This window comes from Physeter macrocephalus, chromosome 14 (genome assembly GCF_002837175.3).
Source record: "Physeter macrocephalus isolate SW-GA chromosome 14, ASM283717v5, whole genome shotgun sequence".
In the NCBI taxonomy this organism is placed as follows: domain Eukaryota; kingdom Metazoa; phylum Chordata; class Mammalia; order Artiodactyla; family Physeteridae; genus Physeter; species Physeter macrocephalus.
The window spans coordinates 47915082-47932719 of NC_041227.1; the positions used below are offsets into that span (position 1 = coordinate 47915082).

Here is a 17638-nt window from a genome sequence, read left to right on the forward strand (position 1 = left end):
CCACCTTGGATGCACCAGCACAGGGGTCACTCCAGCCTCCACCCCTGCTGATCTGGAACCTCCCACCCAGGCGAGACGCTGGCTCCCTCAGGCCCCCATCCCATCCCTCGGCTGCTCACGTCCAGCCTGGACGGCAGTGTGGGTACTGTTCCCCGAGCCCCATGGGAACTGACTTCATCTGCAGAGCACATGCTGCGTGCGGCCCCTTAGCCCTTAGTCTCACGGTCCCGCTTGGTCCCAGGGTGACCCAGGCGGCACCTGGTTCCCAGGGAGGCAGTTCCACACACTCACGAATGGTGGGTAGTCCTGCCTCGTCTGCATTCCATCCTGGGATCCCCTGAACTGATTTTTTAAATTTGCAGACATTACGGCTCACTTTGAGCTGTAAAGTTCTATGGATTTTGACAAATGCACTGTGTCATGTGTCCATCACATAGTGATGCTGGTCCCTTCCCCTTCATGCAAAGAAGAATTTAAATCAAGACATAAGGCATTTCAAAAAAGTAAGTTGCACATTAATGTTGAAATGAGAACATAAGCAGTTTGCTGCCTCCTCTCCATTTTCTACCCACCACACTGCCTCCTGACTAATTTTTAAAATATAATACTTTTATTTGGACAAAAACTGTACCTTCGGGATAGATCAAAACTTTTAAAGTGAGCCAAGTCTGTCCCTACAACCAGGAAATTTCCACAGATGTCAAAGAAGCACGGGTTCCCCTCTGTCTCGGAAAACGGCAGGAGTTGTTTCACAGTCCCCTGAAGAAAAAAGGAGGGAACAGGGATTTCAGGGAGGCTTTAATCACAGGGCCCTGCCCTCTGCTGGAGTCTCACCTCACATGGGGAGGGGAGGACGGGGCCCCGCCGCCGGGAGATCCCTGATGCTTAGGTTCAGAGAGGGAGACAGGTAGCGGCCAGGTCAACATCAAGTACACACATAACTCAACCTGAGCAAGTGTAGACAGGTGATGGACAGGATGCTAAAACAAAACAATCAAGGTGGCGAGACATTGAATTCCACCTACTTGGGTTGGTCCAGGAGGTACTGCCTGCAAGGTCTTATGTTAAAGCCCCAAAGAAACTGATTGTATGGCTAGTGTCCTCTAAGTGGTCACCTCCTGGGAAGGCCGTGAGCAGAAGGGATGGTGGTCGCGTCACGGATACATCCATCTGTGAAAACTCACTGAGCTGCACACACAACATGCTTGCTTTCCTGTGTGTACATCATATGTCAGTAAATGCCTGAGAAACAGGTCTTGTCTGGGGGGCAAACCTGAACTGAGACTGGGGAGAAAGAGCCACCTATTGGAGAGCTGAGCCCGGCTTTCCAGGACAAGGAGGACCCAGCATGGCAGGAAGGAATGCGGTGGCCAAGGGGTGACCCCCGAGGTGGGCAGTGAGCAGAGGCCAAGTGGGTAATCAGTGCAGGCCAAGGTGGAGAGTCAGATTTTGTTCTATGTGAAGTTGGAAGACTCTGGAGGGTTTTGAGCCATAAGTGATTTCAAATCACTTATGTTTTAAAGTGTCACTCTTCTTTTAATAGCATTTTGGAAAGAGTGACCACAGTCAGGCCTGCACAGAGCTTAGGCTTTCGTGTGTCTTGTGCATGGACCGACCCTTGTCCTTGGAGCTGAGAGAGGCTCCTGGCTCAATTCAAGCAGTGCCCAGTGAGTGTCTGCCTGGCATGGAGCTGGGCTGCGAGCAGGGCACCCCAACAGTGAGTGGGTGGCAGGTGGAGGCCTGGTACTAGTGCAGGGGGAGTGGGGAGCAGGCTGGACGACCGGGGACGGGTGGGGCGTTCCAACAGAACTTAGTAGACTCCTAGTACCAGGCACAGAGACTTGAGGAGCAGGCCAGGAAGCTGCACAACCCGTCCAGGAAACTCAGGGTGAGGGATAAACAGTGTGGGGGTGAGTTCCAAGCTGAGGAATCTGATCTTCATGTTGATGCACCCAGTAGGGAGGTTAGTATATGTTTGTGGAACAAGCAAACAACAGTCACAGACGACAGCTCACTGGTGAGGACAGGCTCACTGGTGAGGACAGAGCGAGGGTCTCAGCGTCCTCTGCTCGACCTCTCCTCTGCCACTCCTGACACGTTGTACGCAGTGCAAACCTGACCTCCTCTCCTTCCACATTGCCTCAATGATATGTCCCAATTCCCAACCCCTGCTTCAGAGCGCAGCCCAGGCTCCTGCCTCCAGAGCAGTGTTTCCATCTGGCTCTGGTGTAAGCATATAGGCTGGGGGGGCGGGGGGGGGGTTCCTGGAGAAAGAGAACCAGGACTGGTTTTCTTGACATAAGAGGACCCATTTTAGCTTAAGCCATTTTGTGATCTAAGCCTGGCCACAGTGCTGGTCCTAGAACAGGCCTCAGCAATTAATGATCTTGGGGAGGGAATGCAGAAACAAGGGAGGAGCAGCCTTGGGGCAGGCCCTGGTTCCTCAAGGGATATACATAATAATACACCTTTGAGTTCTGCAGGAAGTAAGGCTCCCACCCACTGACTTCAATCCACAGAGCTTGGACTCTGTTGACCTTTGCCCCAATTCTACCCTGAATTCTTCTCTGCTCAAACTCCTTTGTGAATATGCTTGTTCCCTTAGCTTAAAACTTCCCCAATTTTGCTGTTCAGGGAGACACTGTTTCGGGAAAGATCCCCCATGTTCTTCTTACTGGCTGCAAGTAATAATAAATCCTTCCTTCTCCCGATCTTAGCTTGGTTGTGTCTCTTGGCTGACATCCACCGAGAGGTGAACCTGGTTTTCAGGTAACACTGGGACATCTCTGAAGGCACCTCACACTTGCACCCTTCCCCCGCAGCCCTGCTCTGCTTCTGTACTTTCTACCTTAAGGCTCCACAATTAGCACAGACCCGCAAACTAGACAACTAGAATGTCCTCAGTTACTCCCTCCTACGCCAGTTGCTCACCATGCCCCTAACTGCCGACTCTGGCCTGGCTCCCTGCCCACTGCCCCGCTCCAAGCCCCTGGACCTCTCACCTATGGTCTCTCCTACTTGCTTTCACTGCTCACCAGCTGCCCTAGTCCTTCCCACACAGAAGTGATCTTCTAGGAAGAAAACACAAAACCAAGAAAAAAACAAGCCAAAACACATCGTGTCACTCGGGCTCCACACCTCCTGCCTTCCAACTTCCACCTGGTCCCTCGAGGCTTTGCCTCCACAGGTGTCTGTCAGACACCAGCCCCTGCTGAGCTCCCGCCTCTCCTCGCAGTGCCCCGCAGGAAGCACGAGAACCAGTGGGGCTCTGCTCCCGCCTGGAGGAAGTTTCTGCGAGAACCATGAAGTACATAACGGCTGTCCCATCACCACACAAACCAGCAACAACTGCAGTTTGTGTGTCATGGATGCACGGGCAGGGAGAAAGGTCTGGAGACACACTCCTGCTTTCCAACGAGAGGAGAGGTGCTAATGGATTCCTTACACAGGCTGGCATTACTTTACTAATCACCATGGTCACATATTCCTTAAGCTAAAAATCAACAAAAAAGTCTAAACTCTAGACTGTCTGTGGTCAGACGCTCCTAAGTTCCCTCCATGATTTCCAGCTGATTTTTCGCCCCTTTCCCAGCAAGCCTTTCACCCCTTTCCCTGTATGCCTTTCACCCCTTCCCAGCAGGCATATCATTCTTTCCCAGTATGCCTTTCACCCCTTTCCCAGCATGCCTTTTGCTCCTTCCCATCAGGCCTATCATTCTTTCCCAGTATGCCTTTTCCCCCTTCTCCAGCAGGCCTATCCTTTCCCAGCATGCCTTTTGCCCTTTCCCAGCAGGTCTTTCATTCTCTCCCATTATGCCTTTTGCCCCTTTCCCAGTATGCCTCTTGCCCCTTCCCAGCATGCTCTTTGCTCCTTCCCATCAGACCTATCATTCTTTCCCAGTATGCCATTCCCCCATTTTCCAGCAGGCCTATTCTTCTTGCCCAGTATGCCTTTCGCCCCTTCCCTGCAGACCTTTCCTTCTTTCCTTGCATGCCTCCACTCTCCAGCTCCGCAGGTCACCCCTCTGATAACCCAGCTGCTCCCTCATCTTTTGTTAGGAGGGCCCCTACCTGCCTCGGCTTTATGTCCACAGCTGATGCACCTACACAACTATCAGCAGTATGCAAGGCCCATCCCTCCTTCCCTCCAGCCTCTCTGCCTCCCTTTCGACCTGAAGCAGGGCAGGTATCTCACCAGGCCCCAGCTCCCACCACCTGCACTTTGCCCCAGGAGGCGAGTGGGGCTGCGGGGCGCTTCCGACTTGTCAGGTCTCTATTCCAATGCCACTCCCTGCAATACTTCCCACCCACCTCCACACTTCAGTGTGTACTTTTACTGTCTGACCCTCCTGGTAGAAAGTAGAACTGCATGGAAGCTCTTTCAGGAATTGCTGAATGCAAGAGAGGAAGTGTAGGCTGTGAGTTACAAGGACACAGACATGGCAGCCCTGGGAAATCAAATGCTGGACCCCAGGAAAGAACTCAGAGCTGGACAAAGCAGTCTTACTGAGAGCTAAAACCAGTACCATAACAAATGTCCTCAACCATGATGCAGAACACTATTGCATGTACTGGGCTGAATGGTAGCCCCTGAAAGATACATCCATTTGGATGTACCTTGGAAAAAGGGTCTTTGCAAATATAATTAAGGATCTCAAAAGGAGACAACTCTGGATTAGGGTGGACCCTAAATCCAAGGACAAGTGTCCTTCTAAGACACAGGGAGAAGGCCATGTAAAGATGGAGGCAAAGACTGGAGTGATCTGTCTACAGGCTGAGGAACGCAAGGAATGCCAGCAACACCAAAAGCTGGAAGGGGCATGGGACAAATTCACCCTCAGAGCCTCCGAAGGAGCCAACCTTGCTCACACCTAGATTTAGGACTTCTGGCCTCCCGAACTGTGAAGAAAATAAATTTCTATTGTTTTAAGCCACTAAGTTTGTGGTCATTGGTTATAGCAGGCTCAGGAAACTAATAAACCATGTCAGCCCTGGGGGTCCAGCAAGTGTGCACGGGACTGCACACCACCCGGAGGGAACAGAATGGTGTGTTAAAGTCCTGTCGTCCTGGAGGCACACATTGCTCCCATCCTGGTCTCACCCTCAGACACATGCAGGGAAAGGTCTGCTTAAAGATATGTCCTGAACTGACGACCCCTCAGCCCTCAAGATGCACATTAAACACAGCAAAATTTCCTCCCATTTCACATCCCCATGCACTCAAGGTCCAGCCATGTAGTCCTTTTCACTGCAAAAGGCCACTGCCTCACCTCCTGACTTCTGAAGTCACAAGAGCTGTCGATGGGGCGGCTATCTGACAATCCATTTTTACAACCAAGCAGCCAGTGGGGGCAATCTGATGTGGTTGAGTGAAGTCATTAAGCAGGCTCTGGCTTGATTTAGAGATGGCATTTTATACTCTGCTCTAATTGTCTTTAACGTCACAGGCCACTCACTCTAGAGCAGCAATTTACCTGCCAGGTTCGAACTTGGACTCGGTTTGGCTCCACTGTATAAACGTTTTCTTCGTGCATGGCTAACACTGGAGACTCACTCAGGAAGGTACCTAAAATTAAAGATAAAGGTCAGGGCAGCAGCAGCTAGTCTCGTCATAGCTCCTTAGAGTTTAAGAAGCATTCTCACACTAAAACTAGAACTTTTTGTAGGGCAAAAATTGATGAGAAAGACTGAAACCTAGCAGAAAAGATCTTCTACAACTAAGAATATAAAGAAGGAACCACGGTGAGATGGGTAGAAGGGCAGAGCTGCGGTATAGTCAAGAAGTGTTCTCATGTGTGTTTCCTAATTTTCCTTGGCACCCACAATAGCCTTGTGAAAGGTGTGGTTTTTTTATCTTGCAGATGAGGAAAGTGAGGCTCTGAGACACAGGGACCTGCCAGGGCCACAGCTGCCAGTGACGGCCAGGTATGGGGACTCAGTGCTGGGCACCCTGCCCTCACCAGTCACTGATGGTCTCTCCTCTTTTCTCCCATCTAGCAGTGGTGCTTCCAGTAGCACAGCATCTATGACAGCATGATTGTTCAAGCATCTGCTTATCTTATGTGGAACTTTGGAGACCACAAGCTCTAGTCTCTGGCTCTAGACAGGTTCTTATCTAGTTAGGAAGATGATGACACAAAAAAAACAGAAAATATCTCAGCACCTGTTGTGCTATCCTCTTGGGAGGATAAGTTCACCCTTGCCCCTCAGTGGGTCTATGGTAGAAGAGAGGCGAAGACGTGAATTATCAGCACGATACAGGGCAGGGTGGGAAAAGTGTTCTAAGGGAACTTTAGGCGACAAAGTGTTAGAGGAGGAAAAAAAAGTGAGGGAATAATATGAGGGAGAGAGGTGATAACCTGTGGAAAAACATCCCCAGGGAGGTGTGAGGTATTCAAACAAGCATGTGGGGGCATCACCCTGGGAACAGTGCAATGACGAGCCCCCCTGTGAGGTGGGAGGGCCTAGGTCAGGATGGGTAAAGGTAAGAACTGTGCAGAAGGAGATCTTGCCGAGGAGAACGTCCTGATGGTCACTGTGCTTTGTGGGAAGATGTTCCCAAACAGATCAGGTCTTAATCCCTAAAACCCATGAATATTAGCTTATATGGCCAAAGATGTTAAGATCTTGAGATGGGGAGATTATCTTGGATTATGCAGATGGGCCCCAAATGAAATCACAAGTGTCCCTATAAGAGGGAGGGAGATTTTTAGACAGGAACAATGTGACAGTGGAGGCAGAGACTGGAATGATGCGACCCCAAGCCAAGGATTGTTGGCAGCCACCAAAAGCTGTAAGAAGCAAGGAGCATAGTCTTCCCTAGAGCCTCTGGGGCTCTGCCAACACCTTGATTTTGGCCAGTGAAACTAATTTTGGACATCTGGCCTCAAGAACTGTGAGAAAATAACTCCTAAACAGCCACTCGTTTTGTGGTCCTTGTTACAGCAGCCCCGTAACTCATACAGACATGTGCTAAAGAGCAGAAGATAAAGTGAAACAGAGAGTCGGAGCGATGGATGGGACAGGTGGAACAGCTCTGAAGATCCACCCTGAAATTTTCAGACAGAGGTTGGCCTTGGTTGAGACCCCACAGGCTCACTGCTGTGTGTGCTCTGGGAAGTTCAGAAGTCAGGTGTGTAGCACCCCTTTCTCCAGAAAGCACTGTGGTTCTTCACACTCATGCCAACTTATTTCTGAGCTGTTTCATCGTCCTGGAGCCCAGGAGGGCTGCTGGCCCCAGATCTGGCTGCACTTAACTACCTCAACTGGCTTCTATAGGGAGACCAGGGAGGCCCTGGCCACACAGGGCTAGAGTGGCAGAACTGGCTCTGGAAACGCAGGCCCAGGCAAGAGAACTGACATGAGGGTCTCCCCATGGCCCTGGGCCTGCCCTTTGCCCACCCCACAGGCACCAGCACCCACCCCCATTAGATGTGAGTCCCCTTCATGGGGCTGAAAAGACTCCTACCTGCACTTCGTAATGTGGCTCCAGAAGGCTCAAAGATCACCACCTGTTTTCCATTCCAAACGGCAACAGCATCCTACAAAGAACCACGGAAATTAAAAAGCAACCGGCCGTCTGGGCCTCGTTGACCCGAATGATCCTAACAACCGACCAGGTCTTCTGTCTACGTCAATGATCCCGCCCAAGCCCATGGTCACCCTGGCAGTGACCTTGGTGGCGAACACTCCGCTGATGTACATGTCTGTACGCAGGCTGTGCGTCACCCCCGTGGACAGGAAGGACACGCTGAGTAGGCTCGGGGAAACCTGCACCGCGGCCACCTGCTGGTGGAAGTGGGATGACATGGCCTGCTCGCGGAGGATAAGCACGGAGCTGATGCTGTTCACCGCCAGGAGGCTCTTCCTGGAGCCCCACTTCATTCCCACGTTGAGAGACAGAACCCAAGGTGCGAACAGAAAGGAGAGGTGCAGTCAGGGCAACGTTATAAGTACGAGGATTCATAAACAATTTCCAAGCACTATTTCTTCTTCTTGTTTAAAAACATGATTTTAAAAATTTATAAGTAGAAAATGTGTAATTTGTAGAAAAACTTTAAAATAACAACTCAGAGTTTAGATCCAGCGGGTAAACTTGTGTGGTTGTTCTCGCTCATGTCTATCCTGACTGGTTGAGCATCTTCTACAGTTTACTTTACTGACATGAACTTAGTGGCGTCTATGTTTTATAAATGGAAAGCAAATTTACACACTGTAGTGAATTATCCAGACTTCCTCTAGTGATGTCAAGTACCACTTTCATAATTTCATATTAAACTTCCAAATCCATACAAATCCGTTTCTGGATTTCCAACTTTACTCCACTGATATATTTATCCATTCCTGAGTAAGCATGCCGTGTTAATTGCTATACCTTTCAGATATATTCTGGTATAGGATACAGATATGGTCTGATTCTTTTTAAATTTTTTTCTTGGCCATTTGCTCTCCCAAATGAGTTTAGAATTATTGTGTTGAATTCCCCCAGGAGAAAAAAAAAACTCCTTATTTTCACTGGATAAACATGTAATTTGTAGATTTATTTGGAAAGAATTACAAGATTGAGGCTTCTCTTTGAGGAACATGGTCAATTCACTCAATTTTTCTTTTACGTCTTTCAAGAAAGTTAGTGTGGCTCTTACTACTATTTAAAATGGGCATTTCTTTCATTACCACTGAGGTTACACGTTTTCCATGGATTCTACTAACCACCCTCAGGTAAGTTATCTGCACTCTCCTTCACCACTTATCCATTTACATTCTTTTCTTTTCGGCCGCACAGTGCAGCATGCAGGCTCTTAGTTCCCCAACCAGGGATCGAACCCGGGCTCCCACAGTGAAAGCACAGAGTCCTAACCACTGGACCGCCAGGGAATTCCCTCCATTGGCATTCTTAATATTTTTCTTATAAATGTGAGTTTTCTTCATGTCCTTTATTCTAAGATATCACTAAAGGTAAGATGAGCCATCAGTTTAAAATAGCACCTTTCTTCTCCCACAAAAAAACAAAAATACTTTCAATGTACACATAAACTGGGATTGGTATTCAAATGAAGAAAAAAATTATGCATTGAAAATTGGGAAAATTTGGTGTTTTAGAGATTAACCCTTTAAAGTGAATATTTTACCCAGCTCAGTTTTCCTTTCATCCCAGCCTTCCTGTTCACATTGCCCGGTGTGACATGTTCTTATGGACTCAACCTTGTCCCTCTGCTTTTGCAACTGCTTTTATTACTTAAAATCTAAGAAAGTTACACTTTCTCTACAGATCTGATTATACTCTGTGTTTTTAGCCAGTTATTCTGACCCAACTTTTAATTTTTTTTTTTTTTTTTTGCGGGCCTCTCACTGCTGTTGCCTCTCCTGTCGCGGAGCACAGGCTCCGGACTCACAGGCTCAGCGGCCATGGCTCACAGGCCTAGCCACTCCGCGGCATGTGGGATCTTCCCGGACCAGGGCACGAACTCACGTCCCCTGCATTGGCAGGCGGACTCTCAACCACTGCGCCACCAGGGAAGCTCCCAACTTTTAATTTTTTTAATTTTATTTTCATTTTTTAACAGGTGGACCATTTTTAAAGTCTCTATTAAATTTGTTACAATATTGCTTCTGTTTTATGTTTTGGTTTTTCGGCTGCAAGGCATGTGGGATCTCAGCTCCCCGACCAGGGATCAAACCCACAACCCCTCCATTGGAAGGCGAAGTCTTAACCACTGGACCACCAGGGAAGTCCCTGACCTAACTTTTAAAAATATTTAACTCATTAATTCATCCAGAAACTATGTTTATTTATGACCTGAGATGAGGATCTAAAAGTAATTCCCAAAATTGCTCTAAGGTATTCCTAAACTGTTCACCATGTAAGTTTTCATTTCCTGATTAGTATAGATTAAGTAAACTTTATCTTAAAAATTTCAGGGACTTCCCTGGCGGTCCGGTGGTTAAGACGTTGCCACTTCCACTGTAAGGGGCGTGGGTTCAATCCCTGATCAGGGAACTAAGATCCTGCATGCCACTTGGTGCAGCCAAAAATTTAAAAAAAAAAAAAAAAAAAAAAAAAAAAAATCCATACAGAGCAGATCTGAGAGGCAAGTTCCAGAAAGGCAGGTGAGGAGCCCCGAGGACATAACAGGCATAACTGGTGAAAATTATGAAAACACAACCATGTACTTCTCTGGGAATTGGGCATAAAGTAAATGAAGAAAGACTTATTGAAGAAAGTCTACTAAGTCTGGTAAGAAGAGCAGAGTCTGTGGCAGGTGAGCTCGGCAGGCAGGTTTGGCCAAGAAACCGGGGCTCCCTCTCCTCCGGCATTTTCCTGGGAGGGGCGGCTGCCAGCATCTCTCAGTCCCCCAGCTCCAGCACAGAGGCCAGGTCCAGGTGGGTCGGAGGGAGGCTCTGCATCAGAAGCGGGAGCCAGACCACATTGGGCCCCCAGGCCCTCGCCCCAGCTTGCTCCTCTCTGGGAGAGGCCATCTGGGACCAGAGGCTCCTGTGCCCAGCTCCCAGCTCCCAAAGCAGGGTGTCACCCCAGAAAGCCAGATGCTCTCCCCACTACCAGCTGTGGAGCAGTGACTCAGAAATCTTTTCCTGAGGGGAAAGGCAGTCCACAAGAACAGCAAGCTCCCCAGCAGAATGACTTTGTTTGAAACAGAATATGGGCAAGTTCAAGCCTCAGGATGACCAGAAAACAGTGGAGGTTTGGAGCACTAAGAGAAAGCTGTAGCGGGAATTCCTTGGCGGCCCAGCGGTTAGGACTTGGCGCTTCCACTGCTGGGGTGCAGGTTCAATCCCTGGTCGGGGAACTAAGATTCTGCATGTCATGCGGCACAGCCAAATAAATAAATAAATAAGATAAATAGATGATAGAGATAAATGGACAGGTAGATAGATTTAAAAAGATAAATATAGATTACTACAGATCCAGAATCCCTTATCTGTAGTTCTGAAACCTAGAAGGCCTTTAAAAATATTTTACTGTTATTTTTTATCTTAATTTGAATAACTGACAAAAATAGGTTCAGAGCGATTACTGCCTCCACTTCTGCAGAAAATGAGTGCACCCAGCGCCCCATCGAAGTGTACCTTTATCTGCGTGATGTTTCCTTCGAGCTCAGTGGGGATCTGAAGGGTCCACCTGTCTTTGCCCTCCACCCCTTGGCTGCTCTGGGGGCCTGGCACTTTTCTCCACATGGCTACGCGCCCTTTATCGGTACCTGCTGCCAGAAGACCTGTAGGTAAAAAGAAAGTTCACATTGAGTTGAAAAGGGATAAAAACAGCAGCAAGCTCCCTTCTCTGACCACCCTCTGTAAAATACCAGCCCGTCGGCCCTCTGTCCAGTAACTTCCCAGCCTCTTACCTGGCCATGTCTTCCTTAGCAGAAGTTCACTACTCGCAGTGACACAGTGTGTACATGTGTGGATGGGGGATTGGGGTGGTGGTGCTGCTTGCTCTCTGGTTTCTCCCATGATAGAGGAGCCTGCCTGCCTGTGTTCAGGGCTGCTTTCCCAATGCCAGACAGCACTTAGCACTCAGCGGGCACGAAAGTGCTGCTCTGGTGCATCTCCTATTCTTTCTGTCATATTTGTGTGTGCGTGTGTGTACACATACGCACATCCATGTACACATATATATGTAATGTTTCTCACACTGACTTTTTCTTGAGGTTTCAGGAGGAACAGACACCAATTCACGCAGCCAGGCTGGTCACATTCCTGACCAAACTCCTTGACCACTACGTGGGACAACACAGCTTTCCTGCCTCTTTTTTGCTCTTGGCTGACTGTACTCGAGTGACTGACATAGTTGTAACTGAGGTATGGTTCTTAGAACAGCCCTGAGTTCCACATCATCACCGCGCAGCCCAGAGCAAAGCCTGAGGTGGGCTCTCCCTCTGATGCTGGGAAGTCTCACCTTTGACTCTACAGTAAGAAACACAGTTCATATTCTCTCCTTTTTCAAAACCAAACTTCTCCTCTGGACTCAGTACGTAATTCTCTCCTCGTTCTAAATCCCAGAATCTACAAAGCAAGGAGAAAAGTCCCATGGGGGGACTGTGTTAGTGGGCTTCCCTCAGCTGTGAGGGTCTTGTTCAACTCGCAGAGCAAACTTTAAAAATCAGGTAAAAGACACGGCCCTTAAAGCATGTTGTTGTTACGTTATCTATGTTAACGTCTTGTTCATAACAAAGGGAGCAGTTGTTAATAAAAGAGGGTTCCTGTGTGACACCGGGTCATGATGAGAACAAAGGAACTCCAAGCACCCAACCAGGGAGAACCCCTGAATGTCACATGAGCTAAAGCAACCTGACCCAAGAGAACACAACACGGGATTCCATCTACACGGGGATCAAAAAGGCAGGCAGACGTCAGGACAGAGTGACCCCTGTGGGGGTGGGCGCAACGCCTGGGGTCTCTGATATGTTCTGTTCTTCCATCTCAGGGCTGGTTACACGGATGTGCCCAATTAGTAACACTTCATCATAATTTGTGCATTTTTCTATATGTATGTTACACTCCAATACAAAGTGTACTCAAGAGACTGTGTGGGACAGAATTTTCAACCCCAGCGCTCTCTGCAGAGTCGGGATCTTACCTGAGGACCGCCTCCCCAGTGGCGGTCACAAGAAGGCTGCCATTGATCAGGGCGACATTTGCCCGGCGACCCGTATTTCCACTCAGCTTTACCTGCACAACAACAACCCGAAAGGAGCACGTCGCCCTCGTCGAGACCAGGTCCCTGTTCAGCGGCTGGACTGTGTTTGGCAGTGACTCCCCGCAGACTCACCAAGCAGAGGAAGTGAGGGTGGCTGTGGACACTTGGAAGGGCAGCCCCAGCCTTTCAGGCCAAAGCAGCGACCACTGCACATTACATAGTTAATGACAGGGGTGCCCCGCGTGGGGTGAGGCAGCTTGTCACAGCCTGTGTGCAGAGCAAACCTGCCAGCAAGGGGCTGAGGGGGGATTTGAACCCAGGTTCACAGGACTCAGTGACCACATTTCAACTGCTGTGTAGACGGAGGTGCACAAAGGACCCCTGAACACCGACTTTTCTGCATCGTCCAGAGCATCTTAGGGAAGGTTTGGAGTCCTCTGAGAACCATAGAATCCTTGAGTGTAAACCAAGAAAGTGGCAGGAGAGCGGCATGCAGTCCTCAGGGAGCTGCACGCGCTGCCTAACCAACACCCAACACCCCAGGCCTCCTGGCGTCCTCCCACAAGTGAGTGCCCCGGCCCGGGGCGAGGCACCCATGCGGATGGCAGGGTGTCCAGAGTTGTGATTGTCACACACCCCTCGGATAAAGCAATGCATATGTGTGGGCCAGCGGTAGTGTCACAGAGGGAACACTGGTGACAACCCTCAAGGTCTGCACATAGCCAGGCATCCCCGCCACAGCCCCCTACCTCCCATGGCTCTGGGAGGCCCTGTCCCCTGGTGTTTCCCCAATCTGTGACCGCAATGGTGCACAATAAATAAGGTGCTAAAGCTGTGGTGGTGGCCCTGAAACACAGACTCCTCAACCAAAATGAAGGGGTGTGTGAGGTGGGCAAGAGAGGCTGGAGACCCCCTGGGGCACCCCTCCATCACCTCCTCACCTTCATCACCTCCTCGGCCGCGCCCTCAGGCATCACTGTGAACAGACACAGCAGCAGGCTCTCGGTGACTGCCACCAGCACCTCCCTCTTCTCCAGGTAGAACAGCGTCTGAATGGAGCTGTCCGTGGACGCCACCCGGGCCGTCCTGCCCTTCTCGTCCACGTAGTGCACAGTCCCTGCGGGAAAGCGATGTGTCCATGGAGGCTGGACACTCCCTGGCAGCCATTCTACCTACTTAGAGACACTTTCTTTTTTTTTTTTTTGCGGTACGCGGGCCTCTCACTGTTATGGCCTCTCCCGTTGCAGAGCACAGGCTCCGGACGCACAGGCTCAGCGGCCATGGCTCACAGGCCCAGCTGCTCCACGGCATGTGAGATCTTCCCGGACCGGGGCACGAACCCGTGTCCCCTGCATCGGCAGGCTGACTCTCAACCACTGCGCCACCAGGGAAGCCCGGGACACTTTCAACATAAACACCTTCATCATAACCATTTACAAATAAGCCATTTTAAAAACACTGGCACATGACCACTGCATCTGCCATCTCTGGGTCAGTCCAGCCTGGACCCCTGTGTCTGCCATCCTCCCTCCACCACTGTCCAGCGCTCACACTGACCACCCTCCTGATGCACAGCCTCCATGCTCTGGTCATCTCAGTCCCCTAGGTACACGTCCGTCACCCGTCTGCTGGGGCCTTAACTATGACCCTCCCCGGAGCCTCGGCCTGCACCCTCCATCCCGGGTACCAGGTATCGCTGGCTGGCGTCTGGCCTGCACCCTCTTGCCTTCCCCAGGCCCTCGCCTTGGCCCCAGGGCCCCTCCCAGCCTGGATACCCTCCTCTTGCCCCTGAGCTGTCTCCTGGTTCTGCTTTCAGGCTTCTGAGCATGGTGGTAGCACCTCCTGTGAGTTCTCGGGATTGGGTTCATTCTGCTGCTCTCGGGAGCCTCCTCACCTTCCACGCTGCCTCCCATCTCACTCCCAGTGGACAACTTGAGTTCTTATTAAGCTTAAAGGTTCAAGGTTGTCTGGAGGCTAATCATAACAGTAACTAGTATTTACTGAGCACAGATGTGTGCGGGCTCCATGTGGAGAGGCTCTGGAGGCAGGTACTATCCTGATGCCCACTGTATATGTTCAGAAGCTAAGGCACAAAGACACGGGATCATCTGCCCCAGTTGCATGGCTGCTGAGCGGAGGCAGCGCTGACACACCCTGCAGAGCCAGACCTCCAGTCGCCACGTCTCCTTCCTCCCTCAGGGCCCCCGCCGCCCCCACAGTGCCCACGTTGGGTCCCGCCAACTCCCCTCCTGAAATGCCAAGTCTCTCTACTTTTAAAGTGACAAATGCCCCAGCCCCTCCCAGCTGTCACCTGTCACAGTTAAGCTGCCTGGCCACACACGTCCTCGAACCCCATCACCCCAGGAAGGGCCCCCTTCCCATGGGGGAAGGCACTCATGAACGTCTCGTGAGTGTACGAGACCCTCTATCTCTCTGAACCTCACACTGCATCTACTGGCCGCCGTCTGCCTCCTAGCACACCACAGGGGAGCCATGTTAAATCAGCACAGACGGCCCGGCCCTGCCAGGGCTGCTAGTCCAGCGTGCCCCAGTCACACCCACCCCAGAGCTGAGCCCCGCTGCTGGCTTCGAGACCACGTCGGGTGCCCCTGGCATCGATTCATCTGGGGCTGCACATCCTGGACAGCTTCCTCCGGAAAAACCTTCAAACGCAAATAAAGCTCAATTTGCCTCTATCAGGTCAAGGTGAAGCCACCCTTTGGATCCTGGATAAACACCTGCACAAGCCGGCTAAGGCATCCATTTGGGAGTGGCACACAGCCTGCAATTTTATGCAGAAACGCCATCCATTTGCTTATAATCTCCCAGACACTCCAAAACACTGCAGTGTCCCCAGACCCCAACCAGAGTGTCTTACCATCGGTCAAGCTGACAAAGAATGAGAGTCCCTCTTGAAGTCCCATTTTCAGGAATCTTCCAAAGCCACTCTTCCTCCAGTTAAACTTGTCCAGGGCTTTCTCATCACCACTCACAGCTGCCTTCGCCAACTGAACGAGGTCCCTAAGAGCAAATGTGACAGAGATTCCTCGTTGCTCCCTGGACGAAGGTGGTATAACCACAGAGGAGACCCCTCCAGTGTCAGGAGGAGCCACATCCCCGGCCCTGCCAGCCACCATCCGAGCTCTACTTACTCGCTGGGAGGGGGCAGCCGGAAGATGCAGTGAGTGAGGTGTTTTCCATACTCGTGTTTCAGCAGCGGTGCCCCTTGTACTCGACCCCTTTGGTCCAACTTCCATAAGAGCAGGACACCAAGCTGGAAAACCCAAGGTCACATTCTTAGCAAGGGACTGGTGGAGAGTGAGGGTGACACTGTGCAACAGAGCATAGACTTACTCCTTTTTTTCTTTTAAAACTATACTACTACTATATGTGCACCGTGAAAAACTCAAAACAATTCTAGTGTTCAATGAAGGAACCAGAAACTCCTCTCTGTGCCCCCTCCCATCTTCACTCCCTGGAGATAACAAGTGTCATGTGTTCAGTTTTTAAAACAAATCTTTAATTTTGGGATAGATTCAGATTTAAGGAAAAGTGGCAAAGATAGTTCAGAGAAGTCCCATACCTCACACCTAGCTTCTCCTATTACTGACCCTACGATTACTGTGGCGCATGATACTAACTAAAGTTGGTACTTCATTCACCTCTTCTCAGTTCTTCCTGCCCTGGGACCCTGTCCAGGCCCCACAGACATCTGGTTGCCATGTCTCCTTGGGCCCCCGTGGGCTGGGACGGTGGCTCAGACGCCCCTGTTCTGGACGCCTGGACAGTGGTGGAGGACCGATCAGGGGTTTTGTAGAATGTCCCTCCGGCGGGATTTGTCTGATGTTTTCCTCATTGTTGTTGGGGTGGTGGGTTTGAGAGGAAGACCAGAGGTCAAGTGCTGCTGTCGATACGTCGGATCAGGGGTCCCTGCCCTCGGCGTGACCTGTCTGCTGAGGTCATGTTTGTGACCTCCCTCACTGGGGAGTTCCTCCTTCCTTCCATCCTGTCCTGCCTGGAAGGAAGTCGCTGTGTGCAGCCCACACGTAGGAAGGAGAGTTATGTCTCACCTCCTAGATCATCTGGAGAGATATGCCTCTTGTCCACCATTTACTGATTTATTAAATCAGATTTATATCAATATGGACGCATGGACAGACCCATGGATATTTATTTTCTACTCTGGGTTATGACCCAATATTCCCTTGTTTGTTTAGATACTCAAATTGTTCCAGCTCTGCCATTGGGAGCTCTTTCCTCCGGCTCTGTTGCCCCTTCGATGCGCCCATCGCTGTGGGTTTGTGAGCACCTCCTCACGTCCTGGCCTACAGATCCTCCAGGCATGCCGTCCTGCCCCAGCCCGAGGATCAGCCATTTCTCCAAGGAGCCCTGGTTCCTTTCATTGGAAGAAACCAACAGAAACCAAGATCTGGGTGCCAGGTGCACTATATGTTCAACATCAAAGTCATCAAAATCTCAAATTAATGGCTCAGACAACTGCTAGAAAAGTTCAAGTTGAGGGGAAGACGACTTGGTCCAGGAGCAATTTTCCAGGAGGGCTTCTGGCTGGGACAAGCTAAGCTTTGCCAAATGGCAATGTTTCCCTCGAACCCCGAGGCCGCTTTGCTGCGCTGCCCGAGCAGTCCTCAAGGCCTGTTTCCTGCTCACGGTCAGTGGGTGTTTTAGCAGACAGTGAGGTCATCTTCCCACCCTTCTTTCAAGCTGCTTTCATTCCAATACCCCCAATGCTGGGTAACATTGCTTTACTGTATATAAGAATATGATTTGCAAATAATGTGGGCCTTGGGACGTCCCTGGAAGCCCAGTGGTTAAGACTCCACACTTCCACTGCAGGGGACATGGGTTTGATCCCTAGTCAGGGAACTAAGATCTGCATGCTGTGTGGCACGGCCAAAAAAAAAAATGTGGGCCTTAAAAAGCAACTTGTACAGTGGACCTTTAAGAAAAGTATATAAGATCAGA

General features: G+C 50.4%; 1 protein-coding gene across 8 annotated transcripts in view; it reads right to left on the reverse strand.

Annotated features, from left to right (window-relative positions):
• Positions 1–17638, reverse strand: part of IFT140 (intraflagellar transport 140) — a 72204-nt gene that overhangs the window by 41764 nt on the left and 12802 nt on the right. For 7 of the 8 annotated variants that reach the window (XM_028498571.2, XM_028498573.2, XM_028498570.2 and 4 more), the window contains 10 exons: positions 15808–15929; positions 15534–15676; positions 13597–13772; positions 12596–12687; positions 11915–12021; positions 11086–11231; positions 7675–7878; positions 7469–7541; positions 5475–5566; positions 632–759 (listed from right to left, as the gene is read on the reverse strand). In XM_028498571.2, coding sequence (XP_028354372.1) covers positions 632–759; positions 5475–5566; positions 7469–7541; positions 7675–7878; positions 11086–11231; positions 11915–12021; positions 12596–12687; positions 13597–13772; positions 15534–15676; positions 15808–15929 — 1283 coding nt within the window. The remainder of the gene's footprint in view (positions 1–631; positions 760–5474; positions 5567–7468; positions 7542–7674; positions 7879–11085; positions 11232–11914; positions 12022–12595; positions 12688–13596; positions 13773–15533; positions 15677–15807; positions 15930–17638) is intronic. The other variant, XM_028498577.2, reaches the window with a different exon arrangement.